The sequence below is a fragment of the Homalodisca vitripennis genome, chromosome X (assembly GCF_021130785.1).
Source record: "Homalodisca vitripennis isolate AUS2020 chromosome X, UT_GWSS_2.1, whole genome shotgun sequence".
NCBI lineage: Eukaryota > Metazoa > Arthropoda > Insecta > Hemiptera > Cicadellidae > Homalodisca > Homalodisca vitripennis.
In genome coordinates this window covers 146847928-146871492 of record NC_060215.1, presented here as the reverse complement: position 1 = coordinate 146871492, position 23565 = coordinate 146847928, and the positions used below count along the sequence as shown (strand labels likewise).

Here is a 23565-nt window from a genome sequence, read left to right as displayed (position 1 = left end):
TGATAAACGATTTACCATCTAGTTTAAGCTGTAATTCTGTAGTTTTTGCTGACGATACTACACTGTACTATAGTATGCCAAATAAGGATCTAAACAATCTTAGCCTATTTATGTCAAACGCTCTTGAAGAAAGCATACATTGGTTTAAAGCGAATGGCCTATCTTTGAACCAAACTAAAACACAACACTTTAGTTTTTACTCTAAGCAGAGCCCATGTCAGTCACGAAAATTACAGTAATGTAAATCTCCTTGGCTTTGTACTCGACCCTTGTCTAAACTGGAGTGCACACATCCAAAAGGTTTGTGCTAGACTAAATAGAGTAATCTACTTATTAAGAAACTTAAGAAATAAGTTACCAGAGCCACTATTAAAAAATGCTTATTTTGCTTTTTTCCATAGCATTCTGTAGTATGGGATAAGTGTTTGGGGTGGAAGTCACCATCTAAAAAGTGTATTGTTACTACAAAAAAAAGCAATCAGAATTATGAGAAGGGTGTCATTAAATGCTCATTGTAAACCTTTTTTTATTGCTGAGGGAATTTTAACTGTAGTAAATGTATATATATATATATATATATATATATATATATATATATGTGTGTGTGTATGTCTTAGTAAAGTTAAGGAAAATTTTGATAGTTTTAAGCTGATCTGTGATAACCACCAACATAACACCAGAAATGACTATCAGTTGCAAGAACCCTTCTGTAGGCTAAGTCTAACAAAAAATTGGATTGATAGTGTCAGTCTTAAAATGTTCAATAAGTTACCACCTGTGTTCATCAAGTAAGCCTTTGCAAATTTCGGTCTTCCGTGTACAATTTCCTAGTGGTTAGGCCATTTTATAATATTAAGGAATTTTTTGAGTTACCATCTAGGGAATTCATTACTGCTTTTAGTTCGGGCTAGCCCATTTTTTTCTGTAGGCTACCTTGTTTTATTGATGTGTTGTTTAAAATGTCTATTTTATTGTACTGTAAATGTTTCATGTATGCCTGATCTATATTTTAGTGTTTTAAACCAGTTAGATGTTTTTATTGTAAATGTTGTTTTAACTTTCCGACAAATGAACCATTTATGTAAATAGTTATGACATGTAGGCATTGTTATGCAACTATATTAATTTGTGTTCTAGGTACATTGATACTGTACTGAAACAGATTGACTTACTATATTGACATTGTCTATTGCTTGTTAAAGTTTAATGACAGAAATAAATCTTGAATCTTGATGTTTACTATTCTCAATAGCGATATAGAGGTAGTAGAGGTTGAGTTTCATAGCAAATTTCAACTCTCTAGGTTAACTTGTTTGACACTTATCGTTCTTACAGGTAGAAACAACTCAGATTTCATTCATCAGCAACTGGTAGCAGAGGCTTCACTAAACATTCAGTCAATAAGTAAAATTATTTCTAGTTTATTTTAGGATTACCAAAGTTATTTGTGAACTTTCTTTATGCTGACTTATTAAAAACCCACTATTTTTGGTGTTCTACATGTCCCACACGTCAACAAGTATACAAGTCAGTGACCAGTTTCAACCCCTAGTTTCAAGATTCAAGATTTAAGATTTTATTCATCATTAAACATACAGTGATGCAATAGATTTTGTCAATAGCAATATAACATAATTTTACTTTTTTATTGTTTGTTGAATTCTGTTTGTAACTACTATATTTAAGTAAAGTTTAAATAAATATAGAATAACATAATAAATAGTTACAACACTATATACACTACACTGTAATAGTTTTAACATTAAAAACATAAATTATCAATAGGTTAAAAGACATACTATATAACCACTATATTTAAGTGAAAACTAAAACAAATATAACACATTATAAATAGTTAATAGCCATGCACCCGGGAAACTGAGAAGATGACTGTCTATTATTCTGGATGATTGAACATGTTTTTAACAGCCTGGTTATTTATCTCTTTACTAACCAAATTAGTTTGCTAGTTTTTCCTGTCACAGAGTCAGGTACTGTACATCTTGAGTAGATCTTAGGACTGGTCTGTAATGTTTACAGATGCAGCACCGACTGTTCAGTGTGAGCAGTTCTGCAGAAAACCTGGGGCTGGACACATTTAGTCTGGACATCCAGCGAGGGAGGGACCACGGGCTGCCGTCATACAACACTTTTCGAGCTAAGTGTGGTATCCGACGTGCACGGGACTTTGGGGATCTGGCTGACACCATCCCTTTAGCTGTAAGTCACGCAACATCTCAGTAAATATACAGTATATTGTTTGTAGTAGAGAGAGGACTCTGGGGATCTGGATAACACTATCCCTTTAGCTGTGAGTCATGCAACATCTCAGTAAATATACAATACATTGTGTATAGTAGAGAGAGGACTCTGGGGATCTGGCTAACACTATTCCTTTAGCTGTGAGTCATGCAACATCTCAGTAAATATACAATACGAGGGGGTACCCAAAAAAAACCGGAATTATTTTATAAAAATTATATATTATCTAATATTTTACAATACAACCTTATCTCCTTCAAAATAATCTCCATTACAACTAATACACTTGTCCCAACGGTATTTCCATTGATCAAAACATTTTTTGTAGTCATCTTTAGAAATGGCTGCAAGCTCGAGCTTCGTTTTTTTCTTAACCTCTTCAACGCTGTCAAATCGTTGACCTTTCAAGCCTCTTTTCATGTGTGGAAATAAAAAAAGTCGCATGGAGCGAGGTCAGGCGCGAGTAAGGTGCGTGGGGCAGCGGAATTATGCAGTTTTTGGCTAAAAACTGCCTAACTGAGATGGCTGTGTGTGCCGGTGCGTTGTCGTGGTGGAAGAACCAGTCTCCAGTCTGCCACAAATCGGGTCTTTTCTGGCGAACTTTTCGCTGAACCGAGCTCCAAGTTAACCCACTACTCTCTGATAGTTCATCAATCGTCTGTCGACGGTCGGTGAGCACAAGTTCACGAATTTTCTCAACATTTTCGTCCGTTTGAGAGGTTGATGGACGTCCAGAAAGAGGTTTGTCTTCAATCGACATGTCGCCATTTTTAAATCGAGCGAACCACTCGTAGACCTGAGTTTTCCCCATAGCATCATCTTTGTAAGCTGTATTCAACATTAAAATAGTTTCTGCAGCATTTTTACCAAGTAAAAAACAAAATTTCACAGCTGCACGTTGTTCACTTAAACTTGCCATGACAAAAAACGAAACAAGAACAAAACAGGGTTAGCGAAAACAGTCACTACGAACGAACAGAATGCACTAGGACAACGGAACTGGGGTCACTGAGCTCGCAATGGGTTGCGCGACACACGCCTAGCGGCAGGAATGTGTACTACACGCTGCCGGCTGCCAGCAATACAATTCCGGTTACTTTTGGGTACCCCCTCGTACATTGTGTGTAGTAGAGAGAGGACTCTGGGGATCTGGCTAACACTATCCCTTTAGCTGTGAGTCTAATTTGAAACTAAACTTGGTACAGGAATAGTATTATACATACCTAGGGTATAATTGCTAGCCAGTCTCAGTAAAAGTTTCAAGATGGTGGCAGTTCACATTTGTGTGAAATCTTTATCTCAGCTATTTCAACATACGAGGGCTGTTCAGAAAGTAACCTCCGGTTGGTCACAGTGCGGGTAGTGGAGGGGAGTAGCGCGCCATCTGTGCATTCACGCACTAAGCAGGTCAGTCGGCATCAAGCTGTAGTCGAGTGAACATCGTACCTGCGCTAGTTTAGTTTTTGTGGCAGTTTGAAATGTGTGCTGCAATAGAAAATACCGCCAAATGTGAAGTGCGTGCTGTTATAACGGTTTTTTACAGCCAAAGGATACTCTGCAGCAGCTATTCATCGTGAGCTTTGTGCCGTGTACGGACCACAAGTTATGAGTGAAGGAGTTGTCCGTGAATGGGTACGTTTATTTAAAAGTGGACGAGAAAACGTTCATGATGAAGAGAGGAGTGGTAGACCATCCTTGGTGACTGACGAACTCGTTCAGACAGTTGATGCAAAAAGTTCGTGAAAATCGACGTTTCACAATGGCGGAGTTGTCTACTGATTTTCCACAGATTTCTAAGACTCTTTTGTACGAGATAGTGACAGCAAGATTGGGTTACCGTAAGTTATGTGCACGATGGGTGCCCAAAATTCTTACCGACCACCACAAAACTCAAAGAATGGCCTCTGCATTAGACTTTCTGTCACGTTATGCGGACGAAGGAGAACCATTGTTAAACAGAATCGTGACCGGTGACGAAACCTGGATTAAGTACGTAAACCCTGAGACAAAAGAACAATCAAAGATGTGGGCACATTCAGATTCGCCTACCAAACCAAAAAAAAGCCCGGCAAGATTTTTCTGCCAGAAAACTGATGGCAAACGGTGTTTTGGGATGCCAAAGGGGTGTTGTTGGTTGAATTCATGGAACGTGGGACGACCATTAATCAAGACGTGTACTGTGAAACACTAAAAACATTACGACGGGCTATACAGAAACAAACGCCGTGGTATGCTGACTTCCGGTATCGTTTTTTTGCACGATAACGCCCGTCCTCACTCTGCTTGCAGAACAACAGCCCTTCTTAAGTCCTTCAAGTGGGACGTTTTCAACCATCCACCTTACAGCCCAGATCTGGCGCCAAGCGACTATCACCTCTTCATGCATATGAAGAAATGGCTCGGGTCCCAGCGGTTTGATGACGAAGAGCTCAAAGATGCGGTCACAGGCTGGCTCAAGGCACAGGCGGGTGATTTTTATGCAGAAGGAATTTCAAAGCTTGTGAAGAGATACGATAAGTGCCTCAATCGTGATGGAGACTATGTCGAAAAATAGTGCAAAGATGTAGTTGTAAGATGTATATATTAAAATATTTTTACTTAACTTGGTGTATTTTTTTCAATCGACCGGAGGTTATTTTCTGAACAGCCCTCGTATAAACCAAATATGATATTTTTTTAGAAATGTTCAATAACAGGCTGGAAGAGCTAATTTTCAATAAATTTATTCACTGAAGTCGTGTTCAACATTGTGAAGAAATATTGTTATCGGTGTAGAATCGATTTTTCAACTAATTTTGAAGCTGGGTAGCGGAATTAAAAATATTTGTATCTCATCTATCATTGATCACAAAATAAGAAATTTGTGGAATTTTATTTCGAATTAGTGTTAATAATTTCAGGCTACAGTCGGATTATGGTATCAAAAAATTTGGTGAAACCATTTTATTTTGATCTCTGAAGTAAACGTGTACCCTACAAAAATATTTGTACAAGACCTGTTCCAGACGATAATGTCACTGAGGATGCTGTACAAGAATGTGAATGATATTGATCTTCTGGTGGGTGGAATGTCCGAGTACACAGTGGAAGGCTTGCTAGGGCCTGTCTTCAAGTGTATCATCGCAGAACAGTTCAAACGCACTCGTGTGGGTGACAGATTCTTCTATGATAATGCTTATGTCCCCGGTGCCTTCACTGAAAGTAAGCCTCATGATTTTTATGAAGTGAATTTGATTACTGTAATACCTGAACACATACCTTTCTTTAAATGATTTTGATCTAAACAGTTATTAAACAAAATAAAATGTTTATTTGAATTTTTGGCATTGACTCTATTTTGTTTTTCTGCTTTTCAGCTTACAGGTTGAAATATTCAGATAAAAAAAAAGGAAACAAGTGGGAAATTTTTCTGAATACTCATGCAAGAATGTTTTAGACACAGGATTATTTTTGAGCATGACTATTTTATGATTCCTAGCTTTTTGTTGTAAAGTAGAATTTATGTGTGTGTGTGTGTATGTATATATATTGTATATCTTTGTATTGATTGTATATCTTGTTAGATAATGTACATAATTTATAATATATAAACTTGTAAAATTTAATTGACAAATGTGACATTGACGATAAATATATGAGATACCTCCATGCTTGATGGAAACCTTCTCTTGGCTCTCCATCACTTTGTGGCATGTGTAAAATTCAACATTAAAAAAATAACAACATACACTACTTGAACAATGCTTATTTTTCATAGATCATCTCCATCAGGAGGTAAAGTTGACTGATTTAAAAAAAATTGTTCGTCCAATGTTGGTATGCAGAAGTTATTGTATTGAGTTTTATACCTACAAAACTTAATATCATAATTAAAATAACCTGTTAAGGGGTAAAGCTGTTTTGTTATTCTTGGCATAACAAATTGTCATTACTAATTCAAGGAGGCCACTTCGCTCTATGTCAACTAAGTTTTATACGCTTAAAAACAGTGAATAATTTTGTATGTATAAATGATGTGCAGACCAACTGAAAGAGATCAAGAAGAGCACTTTGGCCAGGATTTTCTGTGACAATACGAATAATGTCCTCACCATGCAGCCTTATGTCTTCTACAAGCCTGTCACACCCAGGTACAGTTTTACAATAAACATTAACTAGTGTGATTAAACACCTTTGTAGGTGACACATGCTCTGCTGTTAGTCTTGATCCTCCAGCAATCTTATAATAGAGCCAATTCTTTTCATTTATACAAAACTTGCAAAAATTTGAATTTGTGTTATATTTATGAAATGTGTGTATAATTTTGTGTTTGATGTTGTAATGTTTCATGTACGTATTTTGCATTTAGTTTTGTAAATTTGTACTGAACTGGATTGTTTTGTTTTGCATTATGAACACTTTAATACAAACCAGGATATCAATGATAGTAACAAAGTTATCTGGTTAAATGAGCCCGGCTCGAACCTGATTTATATCTGGCAAAGTCACAGATGTTAATCGTACTTGTCAAGAGGTCTATGTTATGAAAACATTGTATGGTATCCATGTTGTGTAAAATTTGATATTCAACATATAGCTCTAGACTATCATTTTGGTTTTTGTTGTGTCAAAACATTGTGAACTCAATTAAATTCTCAATTTAAATGTCTTGGCCTCACCGTGTACACTGTACAGCCATCTTATTCAACAGATGTTAGACTGAAACAGCCAGTAATATATATCAGCTTATACAAAGAGAGAGAGAGAGAAAATCTGTATTTCGAAATTGTTAAGATTTGAAATAGCGTTATAACAATCAATAAAAAATACAGTCATGAATACAAAAATTAAATTAAATTACTCATTCCTGTGTTTCCCAGTTGAGGAACTCATTGATGTAGTAGAATGGTCTGTCTAGGAGCCAGTTCAGCAGTCTTATTTTTCAGCACCTTCGGGTCATTACTCGTGATGTCTTCTGGCAGTAGATTGAACTTGGCACCAGCATAAGAAAGTTTCTTCTCAAACAGCGTCTTTGTGTGAGTTGGGAGGCTGAAGTTCTCTGCATATCTTGTGTTGTTAGTATGTTGATCACCATTTCGCTGAAGGTTTTGGAGGTGACTAAGACTGTGGTTTCTAGGTTATATAAATTTATAACTGTCATTAGTCTCCATTTCTTGAAAACTTCTCTGCAGTTTTCCCGCCCATTTAAGTTGGCCATTATTCTTCCTGCTTTCTTCTGTAGTATCAGAACACGTTCTAAATTCTTAATTGCTGAGGCACCCCAAACACTAATTCCATACCTAATATGGCTTTCAAATAGGGCATAATATGCTGTTCTAGTTGCTTCTACAGTACTGATTGATTTTGTTGTACTAATTGCAAACAAAGCACCGCTTAACTTGTTACAAAGTATATTAATGTGACTTTGCCAAGAAAGATCTTCATCAATAACAACTCCCAGATTCTTAAATTCTGTCACAGACTGTAGTTCAGGAATGTCAGATACATCTCCTTTTTTCCTATCAAATGAAATTTGTTTGGTTTTCTGTTCATTGAAAACAAGGTCGTTGTTGTTGCAGTACTCAAGGGATAAATTGACGCCAATGTAAGCATTAATTTCTAAAAGTTCCAAGCATTTATTTGTATAGAGGGGCTGTGTCATCTGCATACATTATTGCATGACAGAATTGATTAATGAAAGCTGGAATGTCAGTTGTAAATAATGCAAATAAACCGGCCCCAGAACAGATCCCTGAGTTACACCCCTTGTCACTGGTAGGAGGTCAGAACTCGTGTTACTTGACATCCCTCTATCATATTGTTTTATTTCAACCAGTTGTATTCGTCCAATCAAGTTACTATTGATCCCTTATAACACTGTGCCTTGAATACCAAGTGACTCCAGTTTGGCCAATAAGGTCATTGCTGAGACAATCGAAGGAGAAAAATTACTGAATACGATATTTTAAAGTGTACGTCTAAGTTGAGCTCTTCCCAATGTGAGGATTATTATAGGTTCTCTAACAAGATACTAATGGAAATTATTGATGAAATTTTAGAACCCTTGTTGTACCTATATAACATGACGATAGAACGAAGTATATTTCCAAAGATTTTAAAACTTGTAAAGGTAATACATATTTATAAAAAAGGAGGTAAAACAGATGCATCGAGTTGTCATCCTGTTTCCTTTGTTCCCATATTTAGCAAGATTTATGAGCATTGTATAAAAGAACAACTGTATTGTTATTTTTCCAAAAATATTTTCTTTTCAGGAACAGTTTGGGTTCTTACCTGGATGCAGTACAGTAAAGGCTATTGAGTCTATAGTAAATAGTATCCTGAATAGTTTTGAAAATAAAACAACATATTCAACTTACTTTAATAGATCTGTCCAAGGTATTTGATTGCATCTCACATTAACTTATTATTACGTAAATTGGACTGATGTGGTGTTAGGAATAAGGCATTGAATCTGTTATCTTCAAATCTTTGTGATAGAAAACAGATGGTTGCACATGGTAAATACAAGTCAGACTTTAGTACTATAGATATAGGCATACCACAAGGATCAATATTAGGACCTTTTTAATTTATTGTAGCACTAAATGACTTTGCACATAATATGCTGTGTAAATCTGTACTGTATGCTGTGATAATACTGCTTTGATCAATGTCAGTATGGATTTACGACAATTAATGTTGGCTCAAGATAGGGCCTTAAATAAAGTCTCTGGGTGGTTTAAGGCCAACTTTTGTAAATAAGGAAAACACTGAAGATATTGTTTTCTCTTACCATAGTGCTGTGTATAATACTTTTCCACTTGTTATATTGTTAGGGATATATTGTGATAGTAATCATAGCTGGGAACCACATGTACAACATTTTTGCAAAAGACTTGCTAGAGCAATTTATTAATTGAGGAAACTCAAGACTTGCTCATAACAGCTTACTATGCCTTTTCTCACCCACATATTGCATCTGGCATAACTGTCGGAATTAAAATAGAAAAACATTATGGCTGTGTTGTAATATTATAATGTTTACATAGATAGAACAATTAATTGGTGAAACTTTATCTTTGCAACCTGCATTACACTACTGATCAGGCACTTTATAATAACGTAATATTTTCAATAATTTAAATTTAAGCAAATTTTTCTGCCTCTTTGTTGAACTTAAGCTGAAAGTGCTAACAGCTGTTAAGTAACAGTTCACTTTGTATTACGTGTCGCAGCGCAGCCTGGCGGATCCAATGTAAAATATTCCAAGATCAACAACAATTTAATTTATTTATAAATAAAAAATTAATTATATAACCAGTTTAAATTGGACCGAATTGTGAATCTAAACCATTCTCGGATCCACCTGAAGACACACAAAAAGTTTCATTAAAATCGGTTCACCCGTTTAGGAGGAGTTCAGCCCCATACACACGCACACAAGAAATATATATATATATAAAGATAAGGCATTTTTCTTCTACCAGTTGCTAATTACATTTTTAAACTTGTTTAAATTAACTGTCCATGCCACTTCAGATAATTTGTAAAAAGGTTTTAACCCTATATAAGTATGACTTTTCTTTGTTAAATCTGATCTAACACACTTATGAGTTACGTTTACCCTTATTTCTTGTGGTATAACCATGTAAAATGATAAATACCTAAATTTTCTTTCACCTGCATTAGAGAACAAAATATATACTGACAAGGCAAGGTCATGACATTCAACTCTTTAAAAACCGTTTCTCAGGATGCTCTATCAGGAATTCCTTTAATAACCCTCAAGGTCTTTCTTGTCACACAAAAACCCTCCTTGCTGCACTACTGTTACCCTACAGCTAAAGGCTAAAGTATAATAAGCGGCCACCATCACAATTGAATTATTGATATTTCTGATTAGTCTATCTAAACTACCGAATTGCATTATACTTATTTAAAATTACAGTATAGTGTCGGAACTGGCCAACAGAATTTAATTGATCTAAAATACTAAATAAGTATTCCCTATAGGGCTGAAGTATAATAAGTGGCCACTGTCACAATCGAATTATAGATATTTCTGAATAGCCTATCAAAACTACTAAAATGACAATCCAAATTAGATTATAGTTATTTAAAGCCTGAAGTATAATAAGCGGCCATCACAATCGAATTATTGATATTTCTGATTAGCCAACAGAATTGAATTTAAAACCAATTCCTACACTGTTAACAATAGTTATTCACACATAGAAACACAACCTTTTGATTTGTATGCTACTTAGGTTATTTGAGGTTATGCGACCAATATACTCACTTCGTTCAATAAATTTTCAAAATTAGTTCAATAACTTCAATAAGTATCTATAGTTTTTTATGTACCTAAAACATCTTCAATCTCTATTAATGTAATATTACAATTAGCACTCACACAATAATTACACGATGTTACAAAACAACACATAAATTTGATAGCAGCACAAACTGTCGGTAAAACCTGAAATTAAAATAGAAAAACATTTAAAACTGTGATCGTAGCGCATTCTGCTGGATCCAATGTAAAACATTCCAAGATGGTCCACCCGTTTAGGAGTTCAGCTCCATACACACGCACACAAGAAATATAAATATAAAGATAATGAAATTCGGTAGTTTAAATAGGCTAATTAGAAATATCAATAATTTGATTGTGATGGTGGCCGCTTATTATACTTCAGCCTTTTAATAACTTCAATCTAATTCGGATTGTCATTTTAGTAGTTTAGATAGGCTATTCAGAAATATCAATAATTCGATTGTGATGGTGGCCACTTATTATACTTCAGCCTTATAGGGAATAGGTACTTATTTAGTATTTTAGATAAATTAAATTCTGTTGGCCAGTTCCGATACTATACTGTAATCTTAAATAACTATAATGAAATTCGGTAGTTTAGATAGACTAATCAGAAATATCAATAATTCGGTTGTGATGGAGGCCACTTATTATATTTCAGCCCTATCGGAAAACCATCTAATTTGTTTCTGTGTACTCCTGAAGGATTAACAAAAAATATTGTACATTCAGTGGCATTAAAATAAATTAAGTTGTAAATTGAAAAAATATACCTGTTATAAAATAGTTTGTTTAAACTTTTTTACCTTCAGATTAAGTAAGTTTAATGTTTTATTTAAAACATCCTCTACATTTCACATCACTCATGTTTTATACTCACACACTATCGGTTGGTCGAAGTGTGATTAAATGTACATGTAATGAAGGTAGATATTGTAATAACTTTTTAATAGACATTTTTTATCAAAACAGCCCAGATTGTTACAGATTAATAAAAGTTTAAAATTTTCGAATTAAAGAAGTGTGTACAGGACAACGTCTGTCGGGTCTGCTAGTATTCTGTAGATCAGTATATGTCCTGTGATATTGAAGATATAAGATTTTAAATAACTTTAGCAACCAATTTTGAAATAATTAGTTTAGCTGTACATTTTTTAACATGTGATTTTAAATTAGGTTATTAGTCTGTTATTTGTTGATTTTTGTTATTGTTTTTTTTATTTTCTTGATTTAAATTGTTATTATTTATTACCTTGACTTTTAACTATTATTATTATTATACATAATGTTATAATAAATCTTTATATATTTGTAATTTGTATGTACGAACTAACATTGTTAAAGTAAAGAATTAATTTTAGTTTTTTAATGGTTTCATGACGATGTCAATTGCATACATTGTATGTTTAAAAACAATGAATCTTGAATCAACCCTTCCAAGTTGAAATGCAGTGTCTACAAAGTTCTCAGGCATGTTTCTCCTTATTTGGTTTGCTGTACCTACTACATGAGAATTATTTTCAAGTAACACTTTGCAGAGATCTGGTGAGATGTACCAATTTTCATTATAAATTACATAGCCAAGGTTAAGAAAGAGCTTTGCTAAATGTAGTACAACAGCAGAACTGGTTGGGAGTTTTGAGTTTTATCTTCACCTTTATAAATTTTAAATCCTAAACAATATCCACTCTCACAAATTGTGTACATTTTTACACTAAACATTGCTCTTTTTTGGGATTGAATTGGATGTAGGAGAGTAAGTTAGAACTTTTTTTCCAGGTAAGAAATCATTATCCACAATTTTTTAATTTTGTCACGTTGTAACAAATAATTAATACTAATTCAAACAATAATTAACATTATTAACAAAAGAAAAAGATTTAACCTCTCAAATAAACGATACAAGATCACAGCATGAAATACCTAAGTACATTTAGTTAATAACAAATCTAAAATTAGAAAGGAATATAACTTATGTAGGAAATAAAATTTGAAAACTTAAAAATGTGATGTAAAAAACTTACATAAAAAAAGAGCAATCAGAAAGACTTTAATTAAAAATCAACCAACTTAAGTAGAGAGAGACTTGGATCACACCTGCACATCTTCCACACATATGCACATACACTACACTTGTCTTTTAAGACAATTAGTGATCCCGCCGATTGTGAAATTCTATCTGTAAGATTTTTTAAACCAAGGAATGTGAAACCGGCTGAAATTTATCGTCAACTTCAAGATGTTTATGGGGAAGACGTGATGAGTGAAGGAATGGTGAGAAAGTTAGTTAGAATGTTCAATGGCGTTCAAACAAATATGCATGACGAGAATCAGAGCGGTCGGCCTTCTCTCGTCAAGGGCAGTTGACAAAAAATCCAAGAGAACAGATGTTTACTATGACAGTGCTTATCTGACGGTTTCCAACAAATTTCATGCATTTTTTTGTATGAAATTGTTACAGATCGCTTAGGTTATTGCAAGCTGTATTTCCGATGGGTTCCAAAAATGCTCACTGACGTGCACAAAACCAAGAGATTCGGAAGTGCTTTATTTGTTTATTATTTATTATTTGTTTATTGACATTCTTTTGTACATTATCGTAGAGATAAGAACAAGGGTCATAGAAATACATGTTAAAATTCAGTGGTTAGGCATTGTCAGTCCATTGATAAAATTCATCAAGTTGGTAGAAAGGATGTTCTTGTAGCCAGCACTTCAGGAGTTGTCCAAACTGCAGTCTGCTGGTCTTCTTCAGGTCCTCTGGAAGGGCATTCCATAACTTGGCTCCAGCGTAGGTCGGTTTCCTTTCTGTGGCTGTCAGTCTGTGTACAGGGAGTTGGTAGCTAGAGGCATGTCTGGTGTTGTAGCTGTGAATTTGGGTACCGGTTCTTGCTGCTTCGGGTGACTTGAGGTGGAGAAAAGAGACTGCTTCCAGGATGTAAAGATTCACTACAGTGAGTATTTTCAACTCTGCAAACGCTTGATGACAGGATTCTTTAGGCTGGAGACCCTTTAGAACCCTAATTGCTCTTTTTTGTTGCTGTGTCACTAATATTTTTTATTCTGCGGATTACATACAATGCTGTACTGAGCTTCTTGCAAAGGGAATCTACGTGGTCAGTCCAAGCAAGACGGTCATCAATTAATATACCCAGCTACTTTGAAGTAGTAGTTTCGGAGGAAACTACCCAAATCACCAAACCACGTACCACGCCAGGAGGTACGCGGAGGATTTGGTAGTCTTCCTGTTGTTTCTTTGTGTCTTCTTAGGACCAGCTGCTTCGTTTTATTCTCATTTATAACAAGATCATTTCCTTGGCTGTATTGTATTGCCATGTTTAGTGCGTGTATGCTGCTATTTCAAGTTGTTCTGGTTCTTTTTGACCAAGGAGGAGGACCGTATCGTCAGTATACATCAGTGTATAGCTATAGTCTTACATGTAGCTAGGGAAGTCATTTGTGTATAAAATAAACAAAATAGGCCCTAGTACAGATCCTTGTGGTACACCGCGGTTAATGATCTGTGGAAGTGATTTTATCTGTTGTGTTAATCCGTTGCTGGTGTGGTTTATTTCGACAATTTGTCTTCGTTCAGTTTGGTAGCTTTTTATCCAGTTGTATGATTGTCCTTTCACTCCAAAATTTGTCGGTTTGTCTAAAAGATGTGTATGGCTAAGGCAGTCGAAGGCCTTAGAGTAGTCGAGCAGGATAGTAGTAACTATGTTGCCTTCTTCCAGTTGATCTGTTAGGAATTCAACAAGGCTAATAAGTGCTGTTGTTGTTGATCTTCCAGTCTGAAAACTGTGTTGTTGTGATGTAAGCAGTTGGTTGATTGACAAGTGTTGTAGGAATCTGCTCAAAAATAATTTTTCCATAACTTTAGAAAAAGTTGGTATCAGTGATATCGGCCGATAGTTAGCAAGTTGTTTGGTGTTTCCTTGTTTGAGCTTCAGATAAACTTTAGGTATTTTTAAAGCAGATGGAAATGTTCCAGAAGTGAAAGATTTGTTAATGACATTCACTAGAGGACCAACTATTTTTTCTTTACATATTTTCAACAATTTTGGAGACACTGTGATATCCAGCTGAGGTTTTAGTTTTCAATGATCGGATTAGTTTGTCTACCTCTTCTAGGGATGTCGGTTGTAGTATTAAATTTGGAATATCTGGATTTGCATCTGATAGAATTCTTTGAACACTGTATTGGTTTTGATGTATTGTGTCTTCGGCTATGTTTATGAAAAAAAATTGTTGAAATGTTCTGAAATTTTGACTGGGTCACTTATCAGTTCTCCCTGTATGTCTAATGCTAAGGGCAGGGGCTTATCCTCTTTTGACTTCCGCTCTGAATTTATGATTTGCCATATTGCCTTTGATTTGTTATCTGCCACTGTTATCACATCAATGTCTTCTTGTCGTCTCAGATATTTCAGCCTAAGGTCATATTCTTTTTTTAATTGAGCTGCATTATTTTTGTTATTCTAACTTCCAGTTATATTGTGTAAGTCTTGAGCTTCAATGTAATGTTTCCTCAATTGCGTTGCTATGTGGTCAGTCAGAATTTACTTATTTCGTTTTGTTTTTATTCTCATTTTTGTTATAGGGCATGTCATGTCTATTGCGTTAGAAAGAATACCGCTAAAACTGTTATAAGACTCCTCTGCATTCGTTGAGCTGTAGACTGCTGTCCAGTTTTGCTGGTGAAGGAGAGCTTTTGACTTAAGCAAATTTCTTGTACTCATGTTTTTGCGTTCAGCCAATGGTGGTGGGGGTAAGTAGTTATCCAAGTTGATGGTACAGAGCTGTCCTGTGTGGTTTGAGATTGCTGTGTCTAAAACCTTAACATGCAGCTTTTCTAGCTGCAGGTTAGTGCATACACAGTCTATGGATGTTCTGGAGGTTGGTGTGATTCTAGTGTATGGGAGGTCCAGTCTCTGGATGTTGTAACTAGTCAAGATTTCTGTCATTAGAATGTAGTCATTCTTTTTTGCCTTGCTGTCAATATTAATGTCACCTATGATTACTACTGGCTTGTTAGTTAGTAAGCATTCTAATGCGTCAGATACAACATCCAGACCCGCCTCCAAGTTTCCTTTAGTCTTGTAAACCCCAACTAGGTAGAGACTGGACTTGCCAAGTTCAATCTTAGCAATTGCTACTTCACATATCATTTCCATACTGTATTCGTAAGTGTCAATTGTTTCAATTTGACATTGTAAAATGTCATTTGTGAAAATAGCAACTCCTCCCTTCTGATGGTGTTTTCTGCAGTATTCTGCTATCAGTGAGTATCCTGTTAGTCTTGTGTTTGACAATGTGTCTTTTGTCAGTCCATGTTCCGTCACGATCAATAGGTCAGGTTTTAAAATGTTGGGAGGGTGTTCTGGCGTTCGATTTTGTTCGCAATCCTGTCTGTGTTTTGATGTAGGATAGTAAGGGATTTATGTTTCACCTTCTCTGGCACAAGGATGTGTTGTATTAAACTGTTTAGGAATTGATTCCTTGTTTTTTCCGATGCTCTAAAAAAGAAACATGATTTTGCTCTGTGGGAGGAGTATCAGGCTGGTGAACATCTGCTATTACTTGGATTTGTTGACCAAATGCAGGTGATGATGATGGAAGCACGAGAGGCTGAGCATAGGTGGTGAGCATGGATGGTGCAGGTTCAGTTGTTGAAAGAGTTGACTATAGTTTCTAGGCATGTGGTCAATATAAACATTTATGTGTTTAATGTAAAACTTTTCTAGACTCTCATTCTCAGCTCTTTTTTAGCATTAATTGGAGGTCCTGGCATTACTTTTACCTTGTTTTTAGTTAAGTTAGCAGGTTGTTGCCCTGGGTTGTTTGATTTTTTGCAGCTTTTGCAACTTGCAGATAGACACTTAACTTATTTCTATTTGCCTTCTTGCCTGTTTCAGAATGGAGAGAGTGCTTATCTTTTTAGGGGTTGTTTTTTTCTCTGAAGGTGTGATCAGTTTTTTGTTGCAGGTTTGGCTGTTCCTGTAGTCATAGTTTGGCCTAATACTGTCATTGGTATGGTCGAGGTGTTGTTTAGTTTTTTATTACAGGTTTGTCTGTTTCCTGAGGTCACTGATAAAGGTGTAGTCATTAAATGATCCAGTTTTTGACTGCAGGTTTGACTGACTCCTGGGGTTGTAGTTTGGTTTGGTTCAGTCATAGGTATGGTCAAGGTTTTGCTTTGTCTTTGATTAGTTAAAGTTTAAATAATGACCTCTATGTGATCTACTTTTGTTTTAATTTCGGGCATGCCCAATAGGAGAGCAATGTGATTACTCTTGATTACTGGGGTAACTTCCTCTGGGGGAGAAGTCTGTGAGTCAGAGTCTTTAAAAGTTATAGTCGGCACTTCATGACTTTTAATTTTCTTTTTCAGTCCTGAGATAGTTTTCTCGAGTTCTCCTATTCTTATTGCATAGTCATCTACAAGTTGGCCCAAATTTAGGTCATTCTCCTCATAGACACTCTGAGCTTCTAGTCGTAGGCACCTCTCTTTATTATGTTGGGCTTGAAGATCTACATTTAATTGTAATAAATGTTCTATTTTACTCATGTGTTTACTTTTTTCAGCTTCCATTTCTTCCAATTTCCCTCCATACTAATCAGTTGGTTTTTTTAGCTTCGATGCCTCTATCTTCAAATGCTCATTCTCTACCACCAATGCTGATCCAATTTTGGCGGCCATTTGCAGTTCATCTTCTCGGCTGTTAGAGTTATCTAGAAAATAATTTTCAATAAGACTCTTTTCAAGTTCCTGAATTGTGTCTGAACTGTTAATTGCTGTGTTGTCAACTATTTCTTTGTTAGATAGGCATGATTGGTTTATTGATCTACATTTTATGCACTGCCAATGTTTGGTTTCATGGATACCAGTAGTTAGTTTTTTAAAGTTCTTTTCTGTAATGTTTTGGCAACCCGCATGGTACTATTGTTTACATAAGCCTGTGCATTTTATACCAGAGTACTTACCCCAATATTGCAGGTACTACAGGGATATTTAGGGGGCATTTTAGAGTTTAATTTGAAATCTAATTTTAAGTTATGATGGTAAGGAGTTGTATCGAAGAAAGGAAATTCATAGTCACATAAGTGGTTATACAGTCGGATGTCGAGCATATGTCTGAGGTCAGTTATCAGCAGACGCACTGTCAGCGCTGTAGGTTAGTGCTCCCTGCCGCCTGACACACTTGCTCTAGCTGATTGTCTGCCACCTGTTGTTCAGCTGGTGAAGTGTTGGAAGTTGATGGCAGTGAGTTGGCTATGACGTCACACCAGCTTTGGTGATTTTCAGTAATTAGTGCTTGAAAGAACATTTACTCATGTAATAAGAATATATGTTAATTTTAGTCCCCTTACTATGAGTCATGAAAAGTTTTGTGTTGTAGTAAAATATATTTGATTCAATATATTAAATCTTGATTCCTTTTTTAAATAGGTCAAAAAATCTACTAGACTTATTTGATTCTGAGTTCTTCAAAGTTCTTTGACTTTTCTCACATGGTACAGTGATGATGGTGAGAATTTTTTAAACAAAATTGTGACAGGTGATGAAACTTGGGTCTGTCTTGTCACACTAGAATCCAAACAGCAGTCAGTGGAGTGGCGACACACGCAATCCCCAAAGAGACAAAATTTCAAGACGACAATGTCTTCACAAAAAATCATGTGCACTGTCTTTTGGGATCGGAAAGATTTTTTGCCGATTGATTTTCTCCCAAGAGGTGAACCCATTAATGAAAGTATGTCGAAAAATAGTTTAAGGTTTGAGCTTTCATGTAGAAATAAAATTGTATTGAAAAAATGGTTTTACTTGTTTTTTTCTTAAATGGTACTTACTTTATGAACACACCTCGTATGCCTTCATTTCACTCAAATTTACTGGTTTCCAGCTACTTTTGTAAAATTAGTGTTTTGCAGCATAGTCATTAGAAGGAAACAGAGATTTTCCTGACATTTGCCATCTTTCAGAGATAAAAAAATTAAAATAAAAAAAATCAGTCATTAGTTTTGACACGAAGCATGTCAAAAAATTGTCACCAAGACATTCTGAAAAGCATTGCTGGGCTGTTGGAGTTTGGAATTTTTTTACTGGAATGAGCATTTAGTCCTGGTTGGCCCATAAAAAAGGTATATGTTTGGTACACTGTCGACATCATTTCATTTCCATTTATTGGTAGTGTGTCTAGGCCTATCTGTCCCCCCTGCCTCCTTTGTCCTTTGCTCTACCTGTTGATTTACTTGTAGGCCTATATTTTTATCCTTAATATGAACAGAAGGACCATCACCCTGTCCCGTTTCTTCCAGTACAGATGTTGTATTTTCATCAGACAGGCCTATGTTTAACTCACATTCCATCTCAACTTATAAATACTTGTTGATAAGGGGACATACGATTTTCCCCCCAACCAAGATGGTTTGTAGCTCCAGGGATACATGGTAATAGAGGAAAAGTCTCATTTTTATCTTGAGACTAACTCTAAAATTTTCTGCAGTTAATTTTGGAATACCCGTTATAACACGAGCAAATGGTATAGAACTTTAAAAAAGATAGAATTGTCTATCTACCAATTTTAAGAGATCATCTCCTAGTAGTTAATCAACAATGTTGTTCTAGACTGTTTTCAGTTTAATTTTAACTTTCATTAGCAAAAATGCTACTATCAGAGAAATAATTCTAAGATTAAGAAAATGTGTGATCTATTTTATAAAAAAAACAACGAAACAGGACTGGTGGGCAGAAACAGATGCAAATTATTTTAATCATCCATCGTAAATAGTAAAACTCGTAATAAAGAAAAAAACAAATTATGAAATCTAAAGTAAAAATATAAAATTTAAAATTATAGTAAGAGTTCAAAATAGATAATGTCAGCGATCAGTGGTTGAACCAGTAGCACAAAAAATGGCAAGTTATGAAATGCGATGTTGTTTGGTTCTAGCAACGAGTTGGCTGCGTGCAGCGAGTCATCGACGATCCGCCGGATGGACTTGGACGCTTGGTACGAGGAACCACCTCGCAGTGTGTTGCAGGGTCTGTGACAATCCTGACACAACATTGTTAAGCTGACCGATAGTTCTATTTGTGAAAACCATGCAATACACGATACACCAAAGATACAAATTTTACAATAAGCTATTTCTTTCCATGTACAGAAATTTTATACTTGAACTGTTAGTAGATTTAAGATTGTGTTCTTAATCTTGTAACATAAGTTAGGCTGTTTTATCATACAATGACAGTTCAATTAACTTAATAAATCAAATGATGGTGAGAAAGGTTATTTACAACATTATTTGTTAACATTTTATTTTAAAACTTTTGAATTAGGTTAAGTTCTTATCTAAGTAATTATGTATAAGTGGTTATTAATTGCTAATAAAAGTACATAAGGAATAATTTGACTTTATCATTCATACATTTTACTAATTATGCAACAGAAAGTTGTAATTAGTGTTTTATGCTTTTTTCTTTCTGAATTAGTACTCATGATTTGTTTTATTGGTAAAGTTAATTTATAATTGTTTTAATTCAATAACAAATAGTAGGAAAATATGTATGCAATATAATAGACTACAGAACATTTTTTTATAGTTGTAAATATGACAAGTCATTTGCATATTATGTTTCTTACACACACCTTACAGTGCATTAGAATTAGTTATTGAATTAATTTGCAATAAATTCTATTAATGTTAGTGTAGAACTCAAAATATGGTCCATTGTTGAACAGAAATAAATGACAGTTAAAACATGACAGCATTAACAGTAGATTAATCACATTCGACTACAAATAATAGCATGTGAAAAGTCCTAAGAAATGAATTGAATGAAATTAAAAGACGTAAATTTTAATTTGAATATTAGGAAAAAGTTTAGTAATAAGATTAAAAAGAAAAATTGGTGAAAGTGCTGTTGATAGCAGAAAAGTCAATGGTCATGACTAATTGAGAAATAACTGTTAAAGATGCAGTTGAAAGAGTTGCCATTCAATAGATGTTAAAACTTTATTTATATTGCTGTAACCATAATTCTAGCAATGTATAAACCACTAAAAAGTGTAATTTGAAATACTGAGGACCACTGCACATTTAGATAAGTAACATCTGCCAGTAGAACCTATATCGGGCATGATGTGTAACTCAAACTCACAAAGTTAGATATAGATGTAGTTTACTTTTGAAGGCTTTAGGATGTGTGTAGGTAAGTTGATATAGCGCCCACTATCCCTACTCATCGTGATTGTAATGCAGGATTTCGGTATGAAGTGATCCCAATCCCGCAACCCTACAAGTGGCATGCTAAGAGTACTTCTACACCAAACTGTTCTAATACACATAAACATGATGTTTTATATCTACACCAATTGTTCCAACGCTAACGAACATGGTGTCTTATGCCTACTCAAAACTGTTCTGACGCACATAAACACGGTGTGTCATATACACAAATAAACATGGTGTATTATGTCTATACCAAACTGTTTTGACACAAATTAAAATGTCTACACTAACCCTTGCAACCCAAATAAACATGGTGTATTATGTCTATACCAAACTGTTTTTGACACAAATTAAAATGTCTACACTAACCCTTGCAACCCAAATAAACATGGTGTATTATGTCCATACCAAACTGTTTTGACACAAATTAAAATGTCTACACTAACCCTTGCAACCCAAATAAACATGGTGTATTATGTCTATACCAAACTGTTTTGACACAAATTAAAATGTCTACACTAACCCTTGCAACCCAAATAAACATGGTGTATTATGTCTATACCAAACTGTTTTGACACAAATTAAAATGTCTACACTAACCCTTGCAACCCAAATAAACATGGTGTATTATGTCTATACCAAACTGTTTTGACACAAATTAAAATGTCTACACTAACCCTTGCAACCCAAATAAACATGGTGTATTATGTCTATACCAAACTGTTTTGACACAAATTAAAATGTCTACACTAACCCTTGCAACCCAAATAAACATGGTGTATTATGTCCATACCAAACTGTTTTGACACAAATTAAAATGTCTACACTAACCCTTGCAACCCAAATAAACATGGTGTATTATGTCTATACCAAACTGTTTTGACACAAATTAAAATGTCTACACTAACCCTTGCAACCCAAATAAACATGGTGTATTATGTCCATACCAAACTGTTTTGACACAAATTAAAATGTCTACACTAACCCTTGCAACCCAAATAAACATGGTGTATTATGTCCATACCAAACTGTTTTGACACAAATTAAAATGTCTACACTAACCCTTGCAACCCAAATAAACATGGTGTATTATGTCTATACCAAACTGTTTTGACACAAATTAAAATGTCTACACTAACCCTTGCAACCCAAATAAACATGGTGTATTATGTCTATACCAAACTGTTTTGACACAAATTAAAATGTCTACACTAACCCTTGCAACCCAAATAAACATGGTGTATTATGTCTATACCAAACTGTTTTGACACAAATTAAAATGTCTACACTAACCCTTGCAACCCAAATAAACATGGTGTATTATGTCTATACCAAACTGTTTTGACACAAATTAAAATGTCTACACTAACCCTTGCAACCCAAATAAACATGGTGTATTATGTCTATACCAAACTGTTTTGACACAAATTAAAATGTCTACACTAACCCTTGCAACACAAATAAACATGGTGTATTATGTCTATACCAAACTGTTTTGACACAAATTAAAATGTCTACACTAACCCTTGCAACACAAATAAACATGGTGTATTATGTCTATACCAAACTGTTTTGACACAAATTAAAATGTCTACACTAACCCTTGCAACCCAAATAAACATGGTGTATTATGTCTATACCAAACTGTTTTGACACAAATTAAAATGTCTACACTAACCCTTGCAACCCAAATAAACATGGTGTATTATGTCTACAGCAAACCAACTTGTAGTGTTAAGGAACAATTGCTTAACCAATTCTTTGACAATTCTTTACCTACAATATCTTTTTAACTAAAAATTGCCTAATTTAAAATAGGATTATTAACTGAGTTTGATAACAATGTATTGTTGATTTGTATATATCAACACTATTTTGTACATTCCTTTAATATACAATAGTATTTTAAATTTTGTAAAAATCATTAGGACATAAGTTTTAATTAAACTCTAAAATGATAATACAAGGTCAAAACCAATAAATAATTGTGTTGGTTAAACGGTCTAGTTATCAGAAACTAAATGTACTTGAAATTGATCATATCATTACAAAATTATTTTGTTTTTGTATTTAAATTTTTACCTATTTTGTGTATTTATTTACTAGTTTATAACAGTATTGATTTTTGTAATTAGATATAAGTTATAATTCTTGTGGCTACATTTCATTTTATATTTGATATAGTTGTTTCTTTTACATTACTTTATGTCAAAAGTTTGTAATTAAAATTGTATAGTAAAATAATAAACATTGTATATTTTTATCATTGTATGTACTTCATCCTTTTCAACATTACCCTTCATTTATTACTTTTAGCAATACAGTCTGCAAATGTTATGGTAAAAAGTGTAATTGTATTCTTATTGATGTTCAGCTATAAGCACATTCAGCTGATATAAAGATAATTCCCTGATATATTTTAAGTTCCTGCAGCCTCCAAGGAATATTTAATGTTACCGCTCCAATTTGTTCATAAGCACATTCAGCTGATATAAAGATAATTCCCTGATATATTTTATGTTCCTGCAGCCTCCAAGGAATATTTAATGTTACCGCGCTCCAATTTGTTCATAAGCACATTCAGCTGATATAAAGATAATTCCCTGATATATTTTATGTTCCTGCAGTCTCCAAGGAATGTTTAATGTTACCGCTCCAGTTTGTTCATAAGCACATTCAGCTGATATAAAGATAATTCCCTGATATATTTTATGTTCCTGCAGTCTCAAAGGAATATTTAATGTTACCGCTCCAATTTGTTCAT

At 34.5% G+C, this 23565-nt stretch overlaps 1 protein-coding gene across 8 annotated transcripts in view; it reads left to right on the top strand.

Moving 5' to 3' along the window:
* LOC124369986 (peroxidase-like) overlaps positions 1–23064 on the top strand; it is a 147405-nt gene extending 124341 nt beyond the window's left edge. For all 8 annotated transcript variants that reach the window (XM_046828241.1, XM_046828236.1, XM_046828240.1 and 5 more), the window contains 4 exons: positions 2041–2220; positions 5268–5463; positions 6284–6392; positions 19520–23064. In XM_046828241.1, the coding sequence (XP_046684197.1) occupies positions 2041–2220; positions 5268–5463; positions 6284–6392; positions 19520–19619 (585 nt within the window). In that variant the 3' untranslated portion in view covers positions 19620–23064. The remainder of the gene's footprint in view (positions 1–2040; positions 2221–5267; positions 5464–6283; positions 6393–19519) is intronic.
* The last annotated feature ends 501 nt before the right edge of the window (positions 23065–23565 follow it).